The 26,031-nt window shown below is 46.7% G+C and overlaps 1 protein-coding gene across 1 annotated transcript in view; it reads right to left on the minus strand.

The window, feature by feature from the left end:
• Positions 1 to 26,031, minus strand: part of TENM4 (teneurin transmembrane protein 4) — a 202,290-nt gene that overhangs the window by 63,575 nt on the left and 112,684 nt on the right. The window contains exons 12-14 of the mRNA XM_033146027.1: positions 25,086 to 25,302; positions 9,713 to 9,832; positions 4,796 to 5,057 (exon numbers count right to left, since the gene is read on the minus strand). Of these exons, the coding sequence (XP_033001918.1) occupies positions 4,796 to 5,057; positions 9,713 to 9,832; positions 25,086 to 25,302 (599 nt within the window). The remainder of the gene's footprint in view (positions 1 to 4,795; positions 5,058 to 9,712; positions 9,833 to 25,085; positions 25,303 to 26,031) is intronic.

Consider the following 26,031-nt stretch of genomic DNA (forward strand, 5'->3'; position numbering starts at 1 on the left):
CAGCTCACATGGGAGAGAAAGCGTTGTTTGCAACATCTTGTGCCCCGGTGCTGCGTTATTAAATTATTGCTTCGCTCTGCCGTGGTCCATCTTCCTTGCCCGACTGCAGTGTCTCGTAGCGAAGGTCAGTTGTGGGAGAAAGCAAAGAGCAGCGAAAGGCTTTTGTTGCAAAACGGTGGAAGGAATTCCAAAATGGCAGCACTTCGGAACACACACGGTGCGGTCATTCCTCCTCTGGTCGCCGCTGTGGATACACAATCTTGACTGCCTGCCTTCAGGTGCCATGGCAGAGTTTGGGCTTTAACATTTTTGTGGCGCCCTAGGCAGTGACAAAATTCCGTGCCCCCCATGCCTCTCGCCTTCCATTGTTCATCATTGCTGCAGCATCCCCCTCTCGGCTCAGTGCCCAGTGCACGCGAACCCCCTAAATCTATCTCTGCCAGGCACTGACACGGGTGGTGCTGTAGTCTAAACCACTGAGCCTCTTGGGCTTGCCAATCAGAAGGTCAGCGGTTCGAATCCTTGTGACGGGGTGAGCTCCTGTTGCTTTATCCCAGCTCCTGCCAACCTAGCAGTTCGAAAGCACACCAGTGCAAGTAGATAAATAGGTACCGCTGCAGCGGGACGGTAAACAGCGTTTCTGTGCGCTCTGGTTTCCATCACAGTGTCCCGTTGTGCCAGAAGCAGTTTAGTCATGCTGGCCACATGACCTGGAAAGCTGTCTGTGAACATACGCTGGCTCCCTCGGCCTGAAAGCGAGATGAGTGCCACAACCCCATAGTCGCCTTTGATTGGACCTAACCATCCAGGGATCCTTTACCTTTACCTATTTACCTGGTCAAACAGTCCTCTCTTCTAACTGAAGGAGTTACGTGGGTAGGTTTCTCCCTAGAGTTGGACAGCCTGCCACCCACACACCCAGTAGCTTCTCCTCACTTACGGAAACGGGTGGCGCTGTGGTCTAAAGCACTCAGCCTCTTGGGCTTGCCAATCGGAAGGTCGGTGGTTTGAAACCCTGCGACGGAGTGAGCTCCCGTTGCTCGGTCCCAGCTCCTGCCAACCTAGCAGTTCGAAAGCATGCCAGTGCAAGTAGATAAATAGGTACTGCTGCGGCGGGAAGGTAAATGGCGTTTCCGTGCGCTGCTCTGGTTTTCGTTGCGGCAAAAGTGGTTTAGTCATGCTGGCCACATGACCCGGAAAGCTGTCTGTGGCCAAACGCCGGCTCCCTCGGCCTGGAAAGCGAGATGAGCACCACAACCCCATAGTCACCCTTGACTGGACTTAACTGTCCAGGGGTCCTTTACCTTGTGCCCGAAGCCAGCTCTCCTGTCATTTTCTATTTTGTGGACACGACCAAGTCAGCCGCTGTGGCACAAGTGCGAACATGCTGGGAACGTGGGCTTGGGAGAGCACATCTATGCTCGAGACTCTGTCCTGCCATGTGATGGCCAAAATCTCCCTGACGCAGCACATTTAGAAGGCGTCGAGGTGCCGCTCCTAACGGTTTTAAGATGCCCATTACTCATTTCCATAAAGCAGCATTCTCTTCTTCATTTATTTATTTATTTATTTATACTTTTCAGAAATATGCATTTCACTGCTTTTACAATTATTTTAACATTTTAAAACAGGGGTCAGCAAATTTTTTCAGCAGGAGGCCGGTCCACTGTCCCTCAGACTTTTTGGGGGGACAAATATATTTTTTGGGGGGAAATGAACCAATTCCTATGCCCCACAAATAACCCAGAGATGCATTTTAAATAAAAGGATACATTCTACTCATGTAAAAACACGCTGATTCACGGATTGTCCGTGGGCCAGATTTAGAAGGCGATTGGGCCAGATCCAGCTCCCGGGCCTTAGTTTGGGGACCCCTGTTTTAAAGCTTGACTTCCTTCCTCCTCTTTCTGTGGTTCCTTAACTTTTAATTTTAATACCTTCTGCATATCCAAATTACCGTAATTTTCTCTCCATAAGACGCACTTCTTTTCCTCCTAAAAAGTAAGGGGAAATGTCTGTGCGGAATGTGTGGTACCTTAACTTACTCATTTATTTATCTTCTTTAAATATATACTCTTATGTAGCTGCAGGTTATTACAATAACCCAGGCAGTGTTTTTATCAGTTTACAATTTATCTGTAAATATTCAACAAACCATTTCCATTCTTTTATTAAAAGTTCTGTTATCTTCATTTCTTATTCTTCTGGTAAGTTTCGCCATTTCTGCGTATTCCGTAGGTTTTTGTATCCATTCTTCTTCTTTCCATTTTTGGGCAAGTAACTTTCTTTGCCGCTGTCGTCGCATACATGAACAAATTCCTACACAATTTAGGTTGTTCTATCCCTACAATTCCCAAGGGATAGGCTTCTTATAAAGCAGCATTCTCAACCCACAAGCCAGGTAGGTTTCACACTGGGATCTCCCTCTGCTTCTGAAAAATCTCACCCCATTGCTCCTTTCACCCAGTGGGGGCTGAGCATGAACAGGAAGTAGGAAAGGCAATGCAAGAGGCCAGATTCTCTGGATTCCTTTTGCCTGCTTCATTCCCCCTCTCTGCACACTGCAAAGCCTTGAGTGATAATTTCCCAATCCCTTTTCTTTCCTGTGTTTCCCTCCCATCGAATTGTAAATAACATAGCTCTGGGAGTGAAGGGTTCCCCCCCCCCCCCGCCTCCTTCTCCCCAACAGAGACAATTGCAGATTGTCTCTGCTGGTGACTGTTGTTAACCGGAGTTTCCCTGCCAGCCGATCAGATACGGGCAGAAACAAATAATGGCGACGTGAGCGGCAAGCTTTAAATATCAAAAATATGCAAATGCCTATGCAAATCAGTCCGAGACCCGGAGGGGAAGTCAGCATTTGTGCAGAGAGAAGTGTGTGTGTGTATTTGTATAAGGAGGGGAAAGGCCATGTGTACTTTGCATGAGTAACACAGGGAGCTGTTCTTTTACGAGTCAAAACTGCTGGTGCATCTAGCCCAGTTGTGTCTACTCTGACTGGCAGCAGCTCTCCAGGTTTCAGGCAGGGCTCCTTCAACACCTTATGCAAGGATATCAGGGATTGGAAGTAGGACCTTGTGTATGCAAAGCGTGGACGCAACTCCCCTAAATGCTAAAACCCTGCCCTCTTTTTAGATGCAAAGCATTAAAAAAGTTGTATCAGGTTGAAAAGGAGGAAGGAATGCTATGCGAGTGACTGTTTAACCCTCTCTTTGAAGGCATTGGTCTATTAAAGATTCTCCCCAGTTGGTTTTCTGTCATTTAAGGAAAGGGCATGGCCCTCCTGTATCTCTTTTCCTTCTCGGGAGGAAAAAAAGGCAGCTGAGGAGGATTTTGAACAGAAAAATTGGGGGCAAGGGAAGTGTTTTGCCTGCCCCTCCTCCAAACACATTGGTTCTTAAGTCTACCATCCATTGCTGCTTTGCATTTAGCAGTGCCTGCCCAGCAAATCTTCTTCTTCTTCTTCTTTGGTGATCCCTCGTAGCCGAGTAAGATTGTCTTCCATAAACATGGTTTTAACAGTGAGTCCGTAAGTGACTGTGGAGGCCAATTGTGGATCCACACATCCTTCCACAGTGGGGACATTGGTTTCCGGGCGGGAATTGATCCCAGTGTGGATTTGCCAAGCATGCCTTCCTTTTAGCACGTTCCTCCCTTGCATCCTGAGTTCGAGTGTCTTCAAAGCCCATGACACCTTTGGTAAAAGCTGTTCTCCAACTGGAGAGCTTGCAGGCCAGTGTTTCCCAGTTGTCAATGTTCATACTACATTTTTAAAGATTTGCCTTGAGACAGTCTTTAAACCTCTTACGCTTTCCATTTTTAAGTTTGGAATAGAGTAGTTGCTTTGGAAGACGATCATCAGGCATCCGCACAACATGACCAGTCCAACGAAGTTGATGTTGAAGAATCATTGCTTCAACACTGGTGATCTTTGCTTTTTCCAGTACACTTATATTAGTTCGCCTGTCTTCCCAAGTGATGTGTAAATTTTTTCGGAGACACTGTTGATGGAATCTTTCGAGGAGTTGGAGATGGCGTTTGTAAGTGGTCCATGTTTCATAAGCAGACAGTAAGGTTGGTAGTAGAATAGCTTTGTAAACAAGCATTTTGGTTTCCCTGTGAATGTCCCAGTCCTCAAACACTCTGCACTTCAATCGGGAGAAAGCCGCACTCGCAGAGCTCAGGCGGTGCTGGATTTCGGCATCAATGGAATTGATGGAAAGATAACTGCCTAGGTAGGAGAAGGGAAAGATAACTGCCTAGGTAGGAGAAGGGATCGACATTTTCCAACGTTGCACCACTGAGTTGGATTTGTGGCGCTGCAGAGGGGTTATTTTGTACTTTGGTTTTTTGGATGTTGAGTGATAGGCCAAGCTTTTCGTAAGCTTCTGCAATGATATACAGTGGTACCTTGGTTCTCAAACTCCTTGGTGCTCAAACAACTTGGAACCCAAACACTGCAAACTCGGTTTGCGAACTCTTTTCAGAAGCCGAACATGCTCTGTTTTGAGTGCTACGCTGATGTCTGTCTGGTTTTACTACTGTATTTATTTTGCATTTTTGTTTTTGCGGCTCTTTTTGTTTTGTTTTTGTGACTGTGTGGAACCCAGTTCAGCTACTGATCGATTGTGTGACTGCAGTACATTGTTTATTGCTTTCATTTTATGGATCAATGGTCTTGTTAGATAGTAAAACTCGTGTCAAATTGCTGGGCTCTGAGACCACAACCTCCCTGCTCAGTACCGACAAGCAGGACCTGCGATCAGAAATGCCCTTTCCCCCCCTTGTTTCCTACCTGTATCTCCGGGACGATGGGACCTCTCTCCGAGCAGGAGCTGGCGAACGCCGTCAGAGGGGAAGGCGAGACCACAGGGTTGGGCCGGGCGAAGTTGCTCAGGTCACAGCTGGGGATGTCGTTCTCTTCGTGCCTCATGACGATGGTCTCCATGACGAAGAAGCGGTCCCACGGCAGCCAGAGGGTGTGATCCTGGGTGATGAAAGGCGCCCGCTCAAAGTGCAAGATGATGGAGATGCCGCCGTTGGTCACCAGGTCAAAGCTGTCAATGTAAACACAAGAACCAGGCGTTGGAAATCTGTGCAGCTCAACCTTTCACTGAGCTTCTCAGTTCCTGGGTCACGCTGGAAACTGACCACCGGATGGAACCTAAGAACCAGTCTAATTTAAGCGGTGTACACAAGGGGCATTTTGTTATAGAATCAATAGAAACGACTGTACTTTTCCATGTATAAGACTAGTTTTCTCTCTCTAAAATTTATGCTAAAAAGTTAGGGTCTTCTTATACATAGATAGTGCAAAGTGAGGACATTTGATTGGTTGCTGCTGCTGCTGCTGTCAGCGGGCATTGTGCATGTTATTGGTTGCTGCGTCAATGGGTGGTATTGATTGGCTGCTCTTCAGGCAATTGGGCGGGTGATTGGCAGCTTCTGCCAGTGATGGGACAGACGAGAGGTGGATTTTTGCGGCGCCTGAGCCGTTTTCAGCAATCCTCCCCCCCCAGAAAGCTCAACAACCCTGGGTAATCCCTCCTCCCCAAAATTCAACAACTCTGGGCAATCCTCCGAAAAAAGTGCCATCTCCCCCCATTTCCTTAAATTTGAGTCCCCTCAAATTTATATGAGGGCATCTTATACATGGGAAAATGTGGTTATTTTTTTGTCCACAAACACACAATCGTGATCTATGGAGTATTCTTTGCCCCTGAAAAGTGCTTCCTGAGAAACCAGATTCATTCCGAAAAGAAACACTCGTTGCAGTTTTGTTCTGCGTTCCCCCACAGCGTGTCAGCTTGACAACGAATGAAAGCAAACATAGTAAGAAGAAGAAGAAGAAGAAGAAGAAGAAGAAGAAGAAGAGTTTGGATTTGATATCCCGCTTTATCACTACCCCAAGGTCACCCAGCAGCTGCATGTGGAGGAGCGGAGACGTGAACCCGGTTCCCCAGATTACGAGTCCACCGCTCTTAACCGCTACACCACACTGACCCACCACATAGGGGGTCCCAACAATGTATTCACACCTGCCCAATGGTACTGAAACCACCAAGATTGCTGGACTATATAAAGAAGACACTATGGAAAAAAAATAGATTTTCAGAGGTGGATATTCTCTTGAACTGTATGCCCATTGTATGGAAATTGACAACAGGATAGCGAAAATGGATTCCATGTGCCCTAATGGTGGCTGAGAGACTGATGCTGATGAACTAGAAGAATAGAGATGTGATTCTCCTTAATCAATGGCTTGACAACATGGCAACATTGGCAACTTATGAATGGACAGCTTATTGACACAGAGTTTCTTTGGATGAATACAATGATACCTGGAATGAACTTACAAAGAATATATTAGGTTATGGGCAATTATATGTATTTTAATTTAGGATAATAATATACATATCTGTATATTAATATGGTAATGTAACACCATTCCACCCCTACCCCTTTTCCCAATCTCACTCACTTTTTTATTTCTTTTCTCACTCGGTCTTTTTATAAATATAATTATTCTAATAAAATATCAATAATAATAAAGATTGCAACCACCACTTCTTTCTTTTCTTAATGTATTTTTATTAAAGATCTTCTTGATTTACAAATGTATGTGCAATGTCTCTCTCTCTCTCTCGTATTTCTTTCCATGTAACATTTTTACAAATGAGTTTCATTTGTTGAGACATTAGGAAGAAAAGGGGGAAAGAGGTGGATGGGGGGAAAGATGGGTGGGGTGGGGTGACGATGTTTCTATTTTACTTAATATATGTAGGGTTTTATGTCAGCGTCGCTTGTGCAGGTTCTCTGCTGTTCGCTTGTGTTCCTTTGGTGGTGAGAGAGGTTGGGGTTGGCTTAGGGTGTGGTTGTTCATTTGTGATTGGCTGTGGTGGTTGTTGTTTTCATGTGTGAGTGGGGTGTGTGTGTGTTTTGGAATCAGGTTAGCCGGATTGATTCGTATGCTGTTGGTGGATCCTTGTCATTGTCTTGTTGGGCTGTGTGTGTGATAAAGGGGAGCCATACTGGGGTGAAGGCATCTTCTTCTATTTGTCCCCGTGTCAGTTTCAGCTTATTGGTTAATTTTTCTAGTAAGGCTATTTCCCATACTATTTGGTACCATTGGTCCATGCTTACTCCTGACAGGTCTCTCCAGTGTCTGGTTATGATGTTTCTGGCTGCTGAATAACCTCAGGATAAGCAGGATAACCTCATGAAGAGGACAGCTTCCGACTGCGTATAAATAACTACACCCAGCTTTGGTTGATGGCAATCTAAAATGCAAACAGTATGATAAGGATAGGCACAAACAGCTCCACATTGGGGGAAACCCACACTTTTGTGCTTTGAACGGGTTAGTGTGTATGCAGCCTTACAGCCCTGGAGACAAAACCTGGGATCATCCCAAATGTGTGCTTTAGAAAGGACAGGTTTTTGTGTTTTTGTTTTTTTGCCATGAAGTGATAATAAAACACTTCCATTTTTAAAAATCTATTTTTATATATATATAAACGAAGTGTGATGTTTATTCTGCAATTCAAATAGGGACATCAAAAACTCTGGCCGCTCACTTTTAAAAGCCTGTGTTTGTTGCTTGCCAGCGAAATGAAGAGCATTTAAGTCTTGAGGAGGGCATTTTTAACAGTTAGTTAGCATTTGGCAAAGGCTAGAACGCAGCCTGGGGCTGAGTATCAAATGTGGTGGGGGGGGGCGACTACAAAAAGCGCTGGGGTTGTTTTCCTTTTAAACACTAAAAACAAAAAAGAGTTCAGCAAGCGGCTGGAAAAAGAAGGGTCGTTTATAAATGAAAACATCTCTTCTTTGCCTCACTGGCGAGCGGAGTTGCTAGGAACAGTGAACTCTAATGAGCTTTAGAAATGTGCTTCCTTTCGGCACAACCCTGAAACACTGCTGAGGGGGGGGAAAAGGGAAGGAATCGATCTCAAGCAGGTGATGAAAACACAGAGGCTACACTGTTGTTGCGGGAGATGCAGTTAGTCATCAGCTCCTGCCTTCGCCTTGAAGTTACCTTGATGAGGCCAAGAAGCGATGAAGGAAAGAGAAAGAGAGATAAGACCCACAGCGGTGGAATCAAAAGCGAAAACCGGCAGCAAAACTCTCCTCCTATCAAGAAGCATCAAAGCATTCTCTCTGACAAGGGCCGCCGATGATGCCCTGGCCTTTACGAAAGCTGTTCAGAAGCTTGTGGTCTGCAGGCCCACCTAGTCAACGGCTCAAAGCAAGAATTTTGTTGTTGAGAAAGAAGAGAGAGTTTTACAGCTCGGCCCTGCGAACTTTTCCACTGAGGTGGAAATACATGCAGCCTTAGTGGGGCTCTCCCCAGTCCCCCTGGAATATCCCATTTTCCTGGCACGGCTAGGACTCAGCCACAGCACCAGAATACAGCCACTACTCCACCGAGGTTTCCAACGTTTCAACGCAACATGCACCTGAGATGTTTAGAGGGCGCCGTGCAATAAGGCAGCTAAAACCAGTGTCAGTGGAGAGGAATGGCATGCCAGAGGCCGTCTCATATTGACACATTGTAGCTCGGCATCATCTACATGGACTGCAACCATCGCTCTGGGGGTTCAGAGAGGAGTTTACCTGGAGACGCTGGGGAATGAGCCAGGGACCTTCTGCAAACAAAGTAGATGCTGTACCACTGAATCATGACCCTTATTCATTGATTTAGTTACAGGTAGGTAGCAGTGTTGGTCTGCCATAGTCGAAACAAAAATTTTAAAAAAATTCCTTCCGGTAGCACCTTAAGAGACCAACTAAGTTTGTTCTTGGTATGAGCTTTCGTGTGCATGCACACTTCTTCAGAAGTGTATCTGAAGAAGTGTGGTATCTGAAGAAGAAGTGTGCATGCACACGAAAGCTCATACCAATAACAAACTTAGTTGGTCTCTAAGGTGCTACCGGAAGGAATTCCCTTATTCATCGAGGCAGCTTCACAAACCACAAAAGTATAACTCAAGCGCCTTCCATTGAATTTTCTGGAATTTGGCTGGTTTGGTCTTTTACTGTCTACACCAAGGCCTTCCATGTATTGTTGGATTCTATTTCCCACCAGCTCCAGGTTCCTTGGAGGTTTCTAAGCAGAGGTTGGATGACTGTCTTTAGTTTAGATTCCTGCATTGCAGGGGGTTGGATTAGGAGACACTCTGGGGTTCTTTCCAACTCTATGATTCTATGCACGGCGACCAATCCCTACTTTTTCCGCTGTAGTTTTAAGCCAATTCTTTCCCTTCTTTGCTGTGCCTTCTTTCATTCAGAATAGCCTAGTGGGCTCAGAGGCAATACCCCGTGGTGGGATTTATCTGGCTACCACTAACTAATGAATCAGGTGGGAAGGATTGTCTATTTTCCCCCTTTTCGGGGATGGACGGACAACGACTTTCCTCAGAGCTTGGAAGGTTCTAACTTCCCCACCTAATTCACAGCCTACTTATTTATTAAAAACAAAATAAAAAATTCCTTACAGTAGCACCTTAGAGACCAACTAAGTTTGTTCTTGGTGTGAGCTTTCGTGTGCATGCACACCAAGAACAAACTTAGTTGGTCTCTAAGGTGCTACTGGAAGGAATTTTTTATTTTGTTTTGACTGTGGCAGACCAACACGGCTACCTACCTGTAACTGTACTTATTTATTACTTGCACATCATGCAACGAAAAGGCAGAAAGGGGCCGACATACATACCTGCCATCCTGCCTACTGATAGTATAGCCGAAAAGAGGGTTGTTGACAAAGCTGATATTCACGCCGACGAGCGGGGTCCCGTCCGATGTCATCACCTGCCCACGAATCACACAAGGGTGGCTGCACGGAGGAGAGAAAGCACCACAAGCTTATTTCTTAATCCTGTCCTCTGACGTATGTTGAAGGGAAACTATATGAAAACGATGTACCCTTGGTACCTAACTCCTACTAAATCAGCAAAAATGTATAGAACAGCTACAAATATTTGTTGGAATTGTAAAGAAAAAGAAGGCACATTCTGCCACATGTGGTGGGGCGTGCAAGAAAACAAAAGCATATTGGGAAATGATTTATAATGAGTTGAAAAAAATGTTGGAAGTAACTTTTGTGGGGGGGAAAACCAGAAGCTTTTTTACTAGAAATTTTAGGTCCTGAAATACCGAAGGAGCAGAAAAGACTGTTTATGTGCACAATGACAGCTGCGAGGATACTTCTAGCCCAGAGATGGAAGGAAGACAACGTCCCTACCAGAGAAGAATGGTTAATAAAGATGATGGACTATGCCGAAATGGCTAAAATGACTGGGAAGATCAGAAACCAAGAAGACAATAAATTTAATAAAGAATGGGGAAAATTTATAATGAAGAACACTGTAAACAATAAAAAAACTGACAGGATTCTAACAACACTTGCAATGTAACAAGATCTATGGTAGCAATTAACTATTAAGGAAATATGGAGAACATTGTATGGTGCAGTTGAAAAAGAATAACTATGGAATCCATGGAAGGGTGGAGGGAAGACTGGGATTCAGAGAATCCTATTTGTATATGTAAGAGGGTTTAGTGGTTGCTCATGAGTAACCAGGCTGACGCAAACTTCTGGAACTAAGTTCCTTTATTGTGCAGATATATTCAGTGCAGCTAAAGAAAGAACGTCCAGCTCATCCTTCTGCAGAGTCCGGGAATGACCCCTTCCGGTTCTTAGCCCAGCATAAAAGGCGCGGGATGTGGAACCCCCGCCTCCCCCCTCTGAGTCTTTCCCCCCTGTGCAAAAGGGGAGACGGAAGGGGTGCTTCACCTCCCGTTTCTGCTCGGTGCGAAGGCTCTCCTCCCCTGTCACAGCCCCGCCTCCCACTTCCTGTCTCCATCTCCCCCTCCCCATTGCTGCTCCTCCCACTGGACGAAGATGAACAGCTCAGCACCGGAGACGGGGGCTCGTGATACTGATAAAGCCCTGGTACCTTCCTGGCTTCCGGCGAGGGGAGTCTCCTGACAGTATATGATTATGATCAATATACGAATGCAAATGTTAAATGTAGAACTCCTCCCAGTGGCCGAGAACCACCCCTGGAGGCTTTCAACAATTTGAAATCCCAGTGCAATTAACAAAAACAACAACATGTATTGAAACTGCAAAGAAATTGACAATAAAAAAATATTGTGTTTGTGTTTAATACAGTACATTTGGAAATAGAACTTACACCAAACCTTTGCACTAAATCTTCAGTACATAGCCCCAGTTTATGCAGTCAGCTCTGTGCTTTTGCTACTGCAACCTCCATTTGCGTATGGGTGTGTGGCGAAGGATCCTTCCGCATAGAGGGAAAGTCCCTCTAAGCACAGACTACTGAGGAGAGATTAGGCGGAACACTTCCGTTGAATTGCTGACACGCAGAAACTGTTTTCATGGAGAAGCAGCTCAAATATGTGAGTCCCCCACCCCAAGCTGCCTGAAAGGATCCTGCTCAGGGAAAGCTTTATCAAGGTGTGGAAGAACCTCTCCCAAGTTGTTGGACTCCAGCTCCCATCAGCCCCAGCCATCATGGCCACTAATTGGGGATGATGGGAGATGTAGTCCAACAGAATCTGGAGGGCTGCAGGTTCCTCATCGCTGCCATATTACTAAGGTAGCCTACCTAGGAGAAGGAAAACTCTGATCCTAAACCTCTGCAGCCTTGCAGGACCGATCCGGGAGAAGAAAAAAGCCAAGGAATAAACTTAGGGATTGGAGTCCCTAAGACGGTTGGATGGCGCCTTGTACGCTTCCTTCTGGCAACACCTGCAGCCAAGCTGGTGCCAAATGTGTTCATAGAATCATAGAATCCTAGAGTTGGAAGAGACCACAAGGGCCATCCAGTCCAACCCCCTGCCAAGCAGGAAACACCATCAAAGCATTCCTGACAGATGGCTGTCAAGCCTCCGCTTCAAGACCTCCAAAGAAGGAGACTCCACCACACTCCTTGGCAGCAAATTCCACTGTTGAACAGCTCTTACTGTCAGGAAGTTCTTCCTAATGTTTAGGTGGAATCTTCGTTCTTGTAGTTTGAATCCATTGCCCCGTGTCAGCTTCTCTGGAGCAGCAGAAAACAACCTTTTCCCCTCCTCTATATGACATCCTTTTATATATTTGAACATGGCTATCATATCACCCCTTAACCTTCTCCAGGCTAAACACACCCAGCTCCCTAAGCCGTTCCTCGTAAGGCATCGTTTCCAGGCCTTGGACCATTTTGGTTGCCCTCCTGCATTTTGGGGCACCTAACTAGCCACTGGGAGAACAGGATTTATTTATTCTCATTTATTTATTAAATTTGTATGCCTGCAAATCTCTATCCATTCTCAAAGAAATCAGCCCCGAGTGCTCACTAGAAGGACAGATCCTGAAGTTGAGGCTCCAGTACTTTGGCCACCTCATGAGAAGAGAAGACTCCCTGGAAAAGATCCTGATGTTGGGAAAGATGGAGGGCACAAGGAGAAGGGGACGACAGAGGATGAGATGGTTGGACAGTGTTCTTGAAGCTACTAACATGAGTTTGGCCAAACTGCGAGAGGCAGTGAAGGATAGGCGTGCCTGGCGTGCTCTGGTCCATGGGGTCACGAAGAGTCGGACACGACTGAACGACTGAACAACAACAACAAGATCTCAGGGTGGTTCACAACATAAAGTTACATTTATAAAGGTGGGCGCTGGGTTGATCCAGCAGCCAGAAATACGGTCCCTTCTCCTGCCTCATCCTCCTGTGGTATAGACCCACCCTGAATCTGGATTTAGAAAGAGGGAGGGAAGTGGCGCAGTCATCCCTGCACTTGGCTGAAGGGAGCCCAAGAAAGGATGGGAGGATGAAAAACGAAGAAGTTTAAGTCCTACACTTTGCCTGATGATATTTCTTTTCTCTCTCCCCCCCTTTTCTATTTCCCCCAAGTGATAAAAGTTACCCCATTTGGGAAAAGCAATTAACACCATGCCTTGTCAGCACCTGGCCTCTACTGGGTCAACGCGTCCTTTCTGGAGGCGAGGCTGCCTCTCCCACAATGCACCGAGCCCCACAGGAACCTGGTTAATGCTAATTTAGTCAGTCGTTTCCTTCAGAAGACCTTGGTCTAAATGCAATTACACTGCAAACAAGCTAACTGGTACTGCAAAGACCCTCCCCCCCCCTTCTCTCTGTCTCTCTGGTCTGCCCAGGGAAGTCTCTCGATATATGTACATAAAATTACCTCTCCTGTTAATAGGAGGAGATCTCTTTCAATCAGTCTTGCCTTGCTAATATGGAATGCATATTCGGTAATTTAGCAACACTTATTTCCACCCCCCTTGTAGCCGAAGCCTCAGCGATCCAATGAATTATTAACATATTTCCTCTTATGAATTTGCTTGCTTTTAAAAGTTATTTTGGAAATTGTTTTGATGCAAGGCTGGAGAGCTCTTTTCAGTGAAAACAGCCATTTAGTCAGCATTTTTAATTAGTCCTTCCCAAAGGGGCCTTCTCTACTAGGTTTTTTTTTTAATGGCCGTTTGGGGTTTCTTAATATTTTGGGAATGTTAATTCATCACTGGATTTCAAGAAAGAGGGCAGCAATTTAGGCATGTGGTAATTTCGGCCTGTCATATTATTAAGTAATGCATAATTCACTGGGAGAATAAAATTAATGTTTCTGTTTTCCCTTAGGTGAAATGGGACAGTTCTTCTCAGAGCAAAGGCAGTGCTGGGGTTCATGGTCCATGCACAGCCAAGGAAATAAAATGCCCTGCATTCTGCAACATGTCGCATGCAACCACTCCTAAACATTAATTTACCTTGTTGTCTAGGAAATAATAGACAGACAAGAGGGGAAAAGGCCCTGAGGCGACACTCGGTCCCATAAGCACTACACTTTCCCTTTTCCTGTGAAAGAGTTGCCTGTGTTTAAATGCAAGTGTAATATGTAAAATGCAATATTGTTGTTGTTGTTCTTCAGTCGTTCAGTCGTGTTCGACTCTTCGTGACCCCATGGGACCAGAGCACGCCAATCTTTCACTGCCTCCCGCAGTTTGGCCAAACTCATGCTAGTTGCTTCAAGAACACTGTACAACCATCTCGTCCTCTGTCGTCCCCTTCTCCTTGTGCCCTCCATCTTTCCCAACATCAGGGTCTTTTCTAGGGAGTATTCTCTTCTCATGAGGTGGCCAAAGTATTGAGCCTCAGCTTCAGGATCCATCCTTCCAGTAAGCACTCAGGGCTGATTTCCTTCAGAATGGATAGGTTTGACCTTCTTGCAGTCCATGGGACTCTCAAGAGTCTCCTCCAGCACCATAAGTCAAAAGCATCAATTCTTTGGCGATCAGCCTTCTTTATGGTCCAGATACTATAGGCTTGTGGTTAGCTACTTGCCAGGTCACCTGGGGCGAAGTCAAACAGCTCCCAGGTGAGCAGAGACGGCCCTTTCCAGTTTCCCTTCCCAAAGAGTCTGGTCATTCTTGAAAAACGAAACACACTGAACATGCTTGGTTTAGCCCCTCATTCATTCTTTCATTGCAGCCTATGTCCAATTCAAAGTGGATAAAGCGGGATATCAAATCCAAACTCTTCTTCTTCTTCTTCTTCTTCTTCTTCTTCTTCTTCTTCTTCTTCTTCTTCTTCTTCTTCTTCTTCTTCGGCTCATGGTTGTACATACCCAGTTATAACAGGTACTGTTGCTTTAGGTGTGAGCTCCAGTTGCTCGATCCAACTGCTGCTCATAATTGCCACCGTTCTTGACTGCACCACTGGCAGAAATTAACTCCACCGTTGGCTCACAGCTGCTTAAAAGCATTATAACTACAGGAGCGGAGAGAGAAAGGTATACACACACAAGGCCTAAATAGTTTTCAAGAGTCTGTTTCTGTGTTTGTTTGTCCCCACCCCACTTTCCCAAGTGTTAAATAAGAATCTAAAAGACATTACAGGAGATTGCTGGCAAGGGAAGCCGGAAATGCAAAAAGTAGCCATCCAGAAATGCTTGTGTACATCTGTGTACATCTGCAAGGGAGTTCTTAGAAGGAGCTGGTAGTCAGGAAACAAAACAAGCAATTAAGCTCAGCAGGAAAGCCCGGCAACAAACACAGAACCAGGCAGCGAATGTCAGGCTGAGTGTGGGGACCGCAAGCCTTGACGCGAGACCCAGAACCTGCCTTGGGGTTTCGTCAAGTGACATTGACAGGTGACAGGTCCCAGGCAGCCATTCGCTGAGGAACGGGCAGAGTGCAAGATGGAGGAAAGGAAGAAGAGTGACAAAATGTGTAACCAAACTGGAATTAAAAACGACAGCAGCACGGGTATTTTGCAGAAGACAACAACAACAACAACCCAGAATCGTTCTACTACCACGATTTGCGATGTTATGCCCTGCATCTACTCCAAGAAGCTCCATTGTTTTTATTATTTGCTATAGTCATTTGCTGGCTAAAGAAGAAAGAAAGATCGAGCCCAAAGCCTTACCAAAACTGAAGTTTAAAAACAGATATAAAAACAACCTATAATATGCACAATAAAATCCGTACAAGAGCAAATCAAACTGCACCCCACTTAAAAAATATGCAGAGAAATAAAGCCCAAAGGCCTGGGGGAATAAAAATGTTTTTACCTGATGCCTAAAAGGAGACAGTGAAGGTGCCAGGCATGCCTTTCTAAGGAGAGCATTCCACAAGTGGGGAGCCACCACTGCGAAGGCTCGTTCTCATGTTGCTATCTCCTGCACCTGCCTTGGAGGGGGCACATTAAGAGGACTTCAGATGAAGAACAGAGTTCGCAGGTTGCTTCATGTGGGGATAAGTGGTCTATGAGGTATCGGGTCCCTGAAGTGCGATACTGATTCTACAGGTCAAAACCAGCACTTTGAATTGGACCTAGAAACTAATCGGTGTCGGATGCAGCCATGCCAGAATTGGTGCTGTGTTCAGCCTGCCTTGCACCAACGAGCAACTTGGCCGCGAACCCAGCACCAGCCGCAGTTTACGAACCATCTTCAAAGGCAAGTCTCACATTTAATGCATTGCAGTAATCTAACCCAGAGCACCTCCCCTGTTCTCCATTGTCTCCTCACAACCACCCTGTGAGGAAAATGAAGTTTAGAGATGGTGCCTGGCCCAAATTCACCCAGGGAGCTTTATGTCCGAGCATGAATTTGAACCCAGATCTCCCAAGGCCAAGTGCCACACACTATTCACCACACCACTCTGGCTCACGGCTCCAGTTGAGATTTTTCAACTGAGATGTGACCAAAAACCACACAGCCAGCTGCCTTCCCCCTGACGTGCAGCGGGAATTATTTAAGCAGAGTTTTCATTGAAACAAATAAAAAACTTTTATTAAGCTTAAAATAAACTTCTTCTGAAAAATAGATCACATATAGAATATAGGCTCTTCTCTATACTGGCACACACTCTGAGAGAAACTAGTCACCACAGTCAAGGTAAGTAACTCACATAGCACTGACAGACAGTTACAGACTAGAATGGCAGTTATGGCAGTTAGACTCCAACAGCTGCTCCTGCTCTCATGCGTCTTTGTCACATGACACCCCCTTCATAACACCTACCATAAAGCCATGGTATTATGGATTTCCCTTTGTGTTCCACCTGATGGAACACAGACCACTGTGATGTCTTTAGGTATGCCCAAACATCTTGGGCGATGCAGGTTTGGGGTCTTTGGGAAATTTACACTCTTTAGGCATCCTTTAACCTAAATCAGGGATGGGGGGGCAGGGCTTTGATCATCCAGATCAGTGTTTCTCCAATTTTGGTCCCCAGCTGTTGTTGGACTACAGTTCTCACCACCCCTGACCCTTGGTCTTGCTAGCAAGGGATGATGGGAGCTGCTGTTCATCAACAGCTGAGGACCCAAGTTTGAGAAACAGTGCTCTAGGTCTTGTTGGACTCCACCTCCCATCAGCCCCAGCCAGCATGGCCAATGATCACACAAGATGTTGAGAGATAGGAGTCTGACAACATTTGGAGGACCACCTGAAGGCTGTAGGGTCAGGTTATTTGAAGAACTCTCCCCCCCATGGATCAACCTTTACCCTAAGACTGGCTTTGGAGACCTTGTCTCTTGGTTCAACATTCAGGTTGCTTAGATTGGTGGGCACCAGACCAGGGGTCCTGATCCATGGTGATGCCACCACCAAGGAAAGGTGATGTCCAAGCAAGGTGGAGATAAGTAGGTCAAGGAAGAGATGGAAGGTGAGGTCAGAACTGTGGATGAGGAGCAAGGTGTCAGTTCAAGACCATGGTCAGCGGCTTCAACACTATCATGGAGCTATTGGCACAGCTTTAGGTTGCTGAGATAGAAGCCAATTCTAGCCTTTTTCTAGGCAGTGGGGTTTCAGATTGTGGGAATTGCTTTGGAATAAGCTCCCCAGAGCTCTCCTGCTCCTCCATGGAGCTTGTAGTCCAGTCATTGGAGTCCAGTGGCAGAGATGTCTCAGGATTCAGGGCATGGGATGTGGGCTCTAGCAGTTTCCCATGAGAAGGACTGGGCAGGTGATTCATCTCCTCACCATCTGAAGATTACTGGTCCAGAGCCATGACAACAGGGTCTTTTTATTGGTTGCCCCTAGTTTGTATTAATCCCTCCCAAAGGATGTGGGATTGGCCCTGTCTGCGGCAACCTTCAAGAAGCTGTGATGATTTTACCTGTTGCTCCCTTTGGCTTTTGCCTAAGATTACGCTATCAGGGTCACTGGGCTTATTTTTTTAGATCACTGGGTTTAGATTGTTGGTTATTGGATTCTAGCATTATATTTATGCCGAGTTGACAAACGTTTTAAGCGATACCCAATTTGCATTCACTGCTCACTGGCTTACTGACATTTCGTTAGCAATTTGTTTTTAATTACACTGTATCATTGCAGTTCGTAAGTTGCCCAGAGAGGATATTTGTTCTGAAAGGAGGCCCCAAAATCCTCTGAACGAATTAACGAACAAACTGGAGAAGACCGGAGGTGTGCAAAAATAAAAAAGGGACAACTCTCTCGTGCTGGCCCTGGCTTTCTTGAGAGGCTCAACCAAGAATTAAGAGCTGATTAGGGTGTGGGTCCTTTGTCAATCTTGGGGTGCCAGCAAATGCCCGACCCCATGACCCTCTGGGATCAGCCTTGATGGAGACAGGGAGGAGTTAGGAGAGCAGCTACCACTTTCACAAATGATGGGAGTTATTGCTCTTCCACCGGCTACAGCCGACTGTCACAAATCCCAATTCTCCCCTTCTTGTCTTAGTAACGGTGGGGCTTTTGACAACTGAAGGAAGAACGCAGATCAAGGAGACAGAAGGGTGCTATTTTTGATGCTTTCCCCACCACCCCAAGGGACTGCCAGTGATTAAGGAAGTTTCAACACAGGAAAGAGAAAGAAATGGACAGGTGCTGCTGGCTGCCTGTCAGTCACACCAACAGGCAAGGGGAGCATTCTCTCTCTCTCTCTCTCTCTCTCTCTCTAGCTTCTACAGTGCTGCTATACTGCCTGTTTTATAACTACCAGGCAGAATTGTTCTACGAAACCAGGAATGGTTGCAAAACAAAACAAAACAAAGTGGTGAAACTTAAATGCCCCAGCAAACACAGTGGGTTTGGATTAACTTAGCTTTCTCCAGGAGCTGGGTTTTATTTATTTATTTCATTTCACAAAATTTATACACCGCTTGATTGGTAAAAAAAAACCCACACAAAACTCACACACCCTTCAAAGCAGCCTGCAAAACAATAAAACGGGGGGAACTTGTTAAAGTTAAAATACTAAAACAGCCTGGGAAAGAGGAGACCGAGAGGAGAGATGATATCCGTCTTCAAATAGCTCAAGGTCTGTCTCACATGGAAGATGGGTGCAAGCTTGTTTTCACCTGCTTTGGAGGGTGGGACTCGAACCCATGGCTTCAAGCAACAAGAAAGCAGATAATCGACTCAACATCAGAGAAAACTTTCTGACATTAAGAGCTGTTCAGCCATGGAAAGGAAGGTTGTGGGCACGCCTTCCTTGGAAGTTTTTAAGCAGAGGTTGGGTGGCCATCTGCCATGGATGCTTTAGCTGAGATCCCTGCATTGCAGGAGGTTGGACTAGATGACCCTTGGGGTCCCTTCCAACTCTACGATTAAGTGATTCTATGGTTCTCGGTTAAAATTCGCACCAACTTCCTAAGCACTTGGGTAGGCTTCTCTAAACAAGAATGTTTTAGCAGGTGCCGAAAAGAATACAGTGAAGGCACTTGCTTGATGTCAATAGGCAGGGAGTTCCAAAGTGTAAGACCTGTCGCAAGAAATGACCAAGTTCTTACAAATAGGTACTATGTGGCACTTGTGGAAGTGCCAGTTCTGCAGAAGGAAGTGGTTGAGTGGGCCATGTAAGGGGTTATACACTAATAGTATATGAGTAGCTTGGCCCAGTAATCAGATTATGATTTTCAAATCAGATTCTGATTTTAGGTTGCATGCTGTTCCTTGGGGCCGGGAGCTGATTCCTCCTGGATTACCCAAAATGCCTTAGACTTTGCTGCCTGCATTGATTCTGCCAATTACTGAAGCTCCCACCGTTCCATCTCAAATTGGTAATTTGTGATCGAGGAGTTCTTCATGTCCTTCAGTCCGGAGTCCTTTCCCTTCCAAAGGAAACTGATCTTACTCAGGCTGCCCTGAGCTTTCTGTGGCTCAGGAAAATGGAGATCAAACTGGGAGGGCTCAATTTTGGGTTAAGTAAAACAAGCTGTTCTGGTTCCTCCTGAGTGCTCCTAGGTTTCTGGGAAAAACGTGATCTCTAGTTGTTAAGGGATTCAATTAGGCAGAAAGCAATGGAGGGGAAACTGGAAATTCCTTGGGAAGTAATAAAATAGATAGGCAAAAATCCTGTTCCTTGGCTTAAAACACACAGATGTCATCCTTGCTCTGAGGCAAACGAGAGGAAGAGCCTGAAATGTTCTTCAAGCCCCCAAGTTTGGTCATGGCTGGGACTCATGTGTGCTAAGAACATAATAAGAGCCTGCTGGATCAGGCCACAGTCCATCTACTGTCACAGTGGCCAAACAAATGTCTGTGCGAAACCAGCAAGCAGGATACGAGCCACCAGGGCACCCCCCCCTGTGGTCTTCAGCGACTGGTATTCTGAATCCAAAGGAAGAAAGGGGAAGGCAAGTAGGGTGCCCTGAACCAACCAGGAACAACCTGAACCAACTAGACTGTAGGAGGGGGGACAGGGAAGGGTCTATCCAGCTAGAGTCCTAGGGGGAGAGGCTGGAATGGCTATGCTAGCAAGAACAGAAGATGCAACTTATGTGGCTCGATGCCTGCATAAAATACCCCAGGGGTGTTAAAAGGTACAGCTTAGAGCAGAGGTCAGCAAACGTTTTCAGCAGGGGGCCGGTCCCCTGTCCCTCAGACCTTGTGGGGGGCAGACTATATTTTGAAGAGGGTGGGGGAGAACAAATTCCTATGCCCCACAAATAACCCAGAGATGCATTTTAAATAAAAGGACACATTCTACTCATGTAAACAGGTGGGTAGCCGTGTTGGTCTGCCATAGTCGAAACAAAATAGAAAATTCTTTTCAGTAGCACCTTAGAGACCAACTGTGTTTGTTCTTGGTATGAGCTTCCGTGTGCATGCACACTTCTTCAGATACACTGAAACAGAAGTCCATGCTGATTCCCGGACTGTCCGTGGGCTGGATTTAGAAGGCGATTGGGCCAGATCCGGCCCCCGGGCCTTAGTTTGCCTACCCATGGCTTAGAGCTCCCCTTGCAAGGGAACAGCAGTTGCTCAATTGTCTGGTGGAGTGCAAGTCAGGGGCGCCACCTGGGAGGGGGCTGTGCTCTTTGACCCCCCCCCCCAATATTTATTTGGCCAATGTTCAGGGGGTGGAGGAGGCAAGGCTTCCATGGCTGGCTTCTTCTCCTCTTCCTGCTGCAGCTGCCAGGGAATGAAACCTTGGCTCTTCCCGATGGGGAACCGGCACGCGATGGGCAAGCACCATGCATGGAGCTAGCTGCACAAGGTGCAAAGGGCTTGCACGGCACCCAGGGTGCTCAGTGCAATGTCTGCAGGAGCTGGGGGCTCTTTCCCCGGCAGCCGCAGCCAGATCTTGGGATGCTTGGCATGCAGTGTGACATCATACACACACACGGACGCACGCAACACCGGCCCCCCAATCTGCCTCGCAAGTTGGCGCGTACAGTACAGGTAAACCAGTGGCCGAAGACAGTTCATGTTGGGCTGAACTTATCACGGAATTACACTCTGGCTTTCTAGAAGAAGAGTTAGGTTTTGATATCCCGCTTTTCACTACCTGAAAGAGTCTCAAAGCGGCTAACATTCTCCTTTCCCTTCCTCCCGCACAACAAACACTCTGTGAGGTGAGTGGGGCTGAGAGACTTCAGAGAAGTGTGACTGGCCCAAGGTCACCCAGCAGCTGCATGTGGAGGAGCGGAGATGCGAACTCGGTTCCCCAGATTACGAGTCTACCGCTCTTAACCACTACACCACACTGGCTCAAGCACTGACCCACCACATGGGGGTCTCAACAACGTATTCAAACCTGCCCAATGGTACTGAAACCACTGAGATTGCTAGACTACATAAAGAAGGCGCTGTGGAAAAAAATTGAGATTTTCAGAGGTGCATATTCTCTTGAACTATTTGCCCATTGTATGGAAATTGACAACAGGACAGCGAAAATGGATTCCATGTGCCCTAATGGTGGCTGAGAGACTGATGCTGATGAACTAGAAGAACAGAGATACGATTCTCCTTAATCAATGGCTTGACAATGCGGCAACATTGGCAACTTAATCTGGTTCACCAGATTACTAGTCTACAGCTCTTAACCACTACACCACACTGGCTCTCAGCAAACAAGCAGTGCCGACAAGCTGCCTCAACGCTGCTATAGAGAGAAAAGAGTGTAGGGTAAAGAGAGAAGCAAGAGATATAAAAAGGACAGTGATGAATTAGCCCAATGTGTAAAATGTAAAGGCCTCGCCTTCTTCAAAATATCTGTGCCGTGCTGCATTATTCATGGGCAAGAGGTTGGGTTTTGGTTGGTGGGGGGGGGGGTGTTGTGAAGCAAATGACTAAACTCAGAATGAGCACCCATACTGAAAACAAGTATTTTATGATGGCAAATCGAGCCTGCTGAGACAGATTCCGAATGCAAAGGACGTCTCTCCGCGTCATCTTGATGAACAGATAACAAGTGCTCTCGTGCCACTAGATCATTCCCTTTATTGATTTCCCGGCCACTTACTCCCGCTGTTTGCTTTGTATCCTTTAAGCCATTTTTAGCTGTCCGTCACCGTAAAGATTGGCACAGGAGATCCGCTTGCGGTATCAAGTCTCCAGCTTTCCAGGGCGACACCCAAGAGCCCTCTTCTCAATCTCTCCGGAGTGGCGAAAGGTCGCCGGATTGCAGTAGAGGGCAAAACACTTGACGCCTGCATGTCACAAATGAATACGGGTGCGGAAGAGCGCTTGCAGGGAGCTCTAAGTGCAGGCTGGTTTGCTGCGTATGGCCTCCTAAGTCTGGACCCGATAGGTGCTCAAGAATCGGTGCACAAACAGCGATATGTGGATCTAGGGTTATGTTGAAAGGAACACAATTTCCTTCCTTGTCTGCTCCAGAAATAACCTTGCAGAAGGAAAGAAGTTGAATTCTTCAGGTGTCCACTAGATAGTCCAGTTTTGAAATGGAGAGGATGGGAGCAGGCTGATGACCCAATTGTTGCTGCACACTGGAGCCTTTCTTGCGAACCATCTCTGGAAGTAAGGGTGCCAAAGAATTTCCCACCAGCAACTCAGGCCCTGGATGTGCTTGCAAGGAGGCTACAAACCCCAGGGGCTAGCCTGCCCAGGTCTTCCTGTGTGGCTCTGGACTCAGGACACATCCAGAAACTAAGTTCCTGCTTACAGCTTAACGAGCCACAGAAATGGTCTCATTTTTGCTGGATTATGCTTCATTTATTTATAAACACACACTGCAGGAAGGCAGAAAGCAGCATGTTCACTCTCCAAATGTGAGTGTGCTGGGCTCTACTGGCAGGAGATGCAAGGAGGAGATGCAGCGCACAGATAGATTTTGCAATTCCTCCAACCGGTATCTCTGCAGACTCTGCACAGTATTCAATAAAGAAGTTCCACTAGTGCAAGGATCTTTGGCTGTGCAACAGAACTACCCCTTCCTCTCCTCTCCTCTCCTCGTATGCTCCTCCCAGGTCCCCCTAAATCTCCTCTAAGTTTCCCCCCCCCCAAATCCTCCACTGCAGATTTGGGGAGTGCGCCGGGAGAGGAAAGGGAGGGAAAGTTAGTGGAAATCCTTGCGTGAGCAGAAACGCTTGACTGGATACTGCCCCCCTCTCCACAGGCATTCTGCTTATCATAATGATGGCAGGTGGTCTCCTGCACAAACGTGAGCTTCCCGATTCATGGGCACCACAAGCAGAAACCAAAACAAAGCATTGCAATATGGTGTGTTTCTGTTCATGCCAGCCAGTCAGCCATACCCTTCTCCGTGGAACTCCATTCCACTCTTCCCCTCCCCAACCAGTTTCCTTTCATTAATTGCCAGTCAGAATTTGCGTCCACAGAGCACACTCAATCCTCATTGGGCTATAGTAGGGCTTCTCCTTTTCCCTTAGGCTCCCCCTCCCACCCAAAATATATTTTTTGGTACTTTTGCAAACCTTGGGCTGGGGTGGGGAACTGCGGGCCTGCAGGTATTTGCAGACTTCTGGTGTTTGGACATTGCACATTTTTGGCTACCAATGCCTGGAGAAATGAAACCGCTATCAGTTTATATAGGCAGGTTTCCTAGCTAGCTGGTTAAGACGGAATTTAGAGCAGTCTGTTTGCAGGGAGAACATTAGTCGAACTGCAACAGGCAGGCAGGCAGGCAGGAGAAACCTTGCAGGTCATTGGGCTGCCAACTGGAAAAGCTCATTAAACGTGACATCAAATCTACGCGTAACAAAACCTACCTGCCTGTCGAAAGAGCATACAAACCCAAACCGAAAACAGCAGCACCCCCCTCCCCACCCCAAACACAACCTTATTAGGTATGGCTCTGGTGTGGTGTTCACTTAAAAGGAAGTTCCTGGGAGACAGAAATGCCACAGGAAATGTTTTTTTTTCCTGGTGGTGGGATGACATTTCCAACATCATCACTCCAGCGCAGGCTTGTTTATTACAAGGCTCGTGTTGGCACCGGAGAGCAGATCATAGCTTGTTTACTCCACCGAGATTGGGAGATTGATAACTCAGGGTCGCTGTCCTGAGAAAATAACTCCTAGCTACAGGATGAAGGCATCCTGGGGTTTTCTTTAGCAACAACCCTTTGCCGACTATTTTGGACCAGCCCTGTCTGCGCACACAAGGGAGTGAAGTGGTAGATCGCTGAGGCAACAGGCTGCTCCACTTCAGATTGCAAACCGGTGTGTGTGTTGTGTGTGCACCATTTCTGAACACTCCATGTAAAAGAGAAAATGGACAGAGAAAATAAGTTTCTCCTTCTCCCATAACATTAGACTCCAGGGTAGCCAGTGAAGTGGAAGGCCGGAAAGCTCCGGAAAGATTCTAAAATTACTTATTCACGCAGTGCAGGGTTTAAACTATGGAACTCCCTCCCACATGAGGCAGTGATGGCCACCAATTTGGACGGCTTTAAAGGAGGACTGGGCAAATTCACGGAGGAGAGTGCTAACCAGCTGATTTATTCCAGGGTCGTGTGTTCCTGACTACTATGCCCATGGCTACCAGCCACATCATAGAATGGATAGCTCAGCTGGTTAGAGCATGGTGCTGACAATGCCAAGGTTGCAGGTTCAATCCCCGTATTCCTGCCTTGCAGGGGGTTGGACTGGATGATCCTCAGGGCCCCTTTCCAACTCTGCAACTCTATGATTCTATGACCCTGAGGACAGAGCGTTGTTACGCTCAGGTCTTGCTTCTGGGCTTCCCATTGTGGCATCTGGCTGGTCAGCCAGGAAAGCAGGGATGCTAGACAGAGCAATCCTTTGGTCTCTTCCATCAGGGATCTTTCTTATGGCACAATAACACTTTTGATCCTTGTTGGGAGTGGGGCAAAGGAAAGAACTTACCCTCCGTTGAAAGGATTCTCCCCAGGAACGATGTGTGTGCTGTCCTTGCCAACCAGGAATTTGATCCGATCGTAGAACGAATAAAGGTTCTGCTGTGACACCGGGGGCTGTGTCTCTTGTATGATATCCAGGGGGTCCGGGGAGCCAAGGCAGAGTGTGTTGGTATGGCACAGGGGCTGAAGGCAGCAGTCTGGATCCATGCAGTCTATCAGTCCATCTGTGGGTCAAGCAGGAAAGGAAAGGTACACACTCAATAGGCATTGCGGGGAAGAAGAAGAAGCAGGTGGACAGAGCAATATTCAGAGAAGCGATAGTGTCAGGGCTGGTTCAGCTGCTGGTCAGCACAGAGTCTCGGAGACAAGCAGTGAAGTTAATTGTTTGTCCAAGAAAACAGTATACAAACAGAGAATACTCAGGGCAAGACTGGACCCCAGTAAAGCAGTTTGGTGCACCCTTCCCTCTGTGATTTGTTAGACTCTCCTCCTGAAAACAGCCCTTTCCTGATCCTCTAAGTTTAGATTCTCCTTCTTTGCTCGTCTGCTATTTTTTATTTTATTTTGCTGTTTGTGCACAGTATCCATGCAACTCACTCAGCCAGCCCAAGGATCCCCTTCTCGGTATTGGCGCCCGCCCTGTGGAACACCCTCCCGTGAGATGTCAAAGAGATAAATAATTGTACGATCAGCCAGTGTTTTGACCGCTTGCAAGTAAGTGAAGATGCCTGGGCGCCAGGATGCTGCCCGACATCTCCACTATCTGAAGATGAGGATACTTGGATCTGGGCTGTTTTCACACATGCCAATACCCCATCCTGTATAATTCTATCCGTTATATTTTGTCTGCACGATTGGAATGAATTTCAGGAACCAAAATGCTTTATCTGCATTTAGTTAGTTAACTGATCTCACTTGTCTTCACTTACCCCAACCCCACTGCCCTGCTCACA

The sequence above is a fragment of the Lacerta agilis genome, chromosome 4 (assembly GCF_009819535.1).
Source record: "Lacerta agilis isolate rLacAgi1 chromosome 4, rLacAgi1.pri, whole genome shotgun sequence".
Taxonomy (NCBI): domain Eukaryota; kingdom Metazoa; phylum Chordata; class Lepidosauria; order Squamata; family Lacertidae; genus Lacerta; species Lacerta agilis.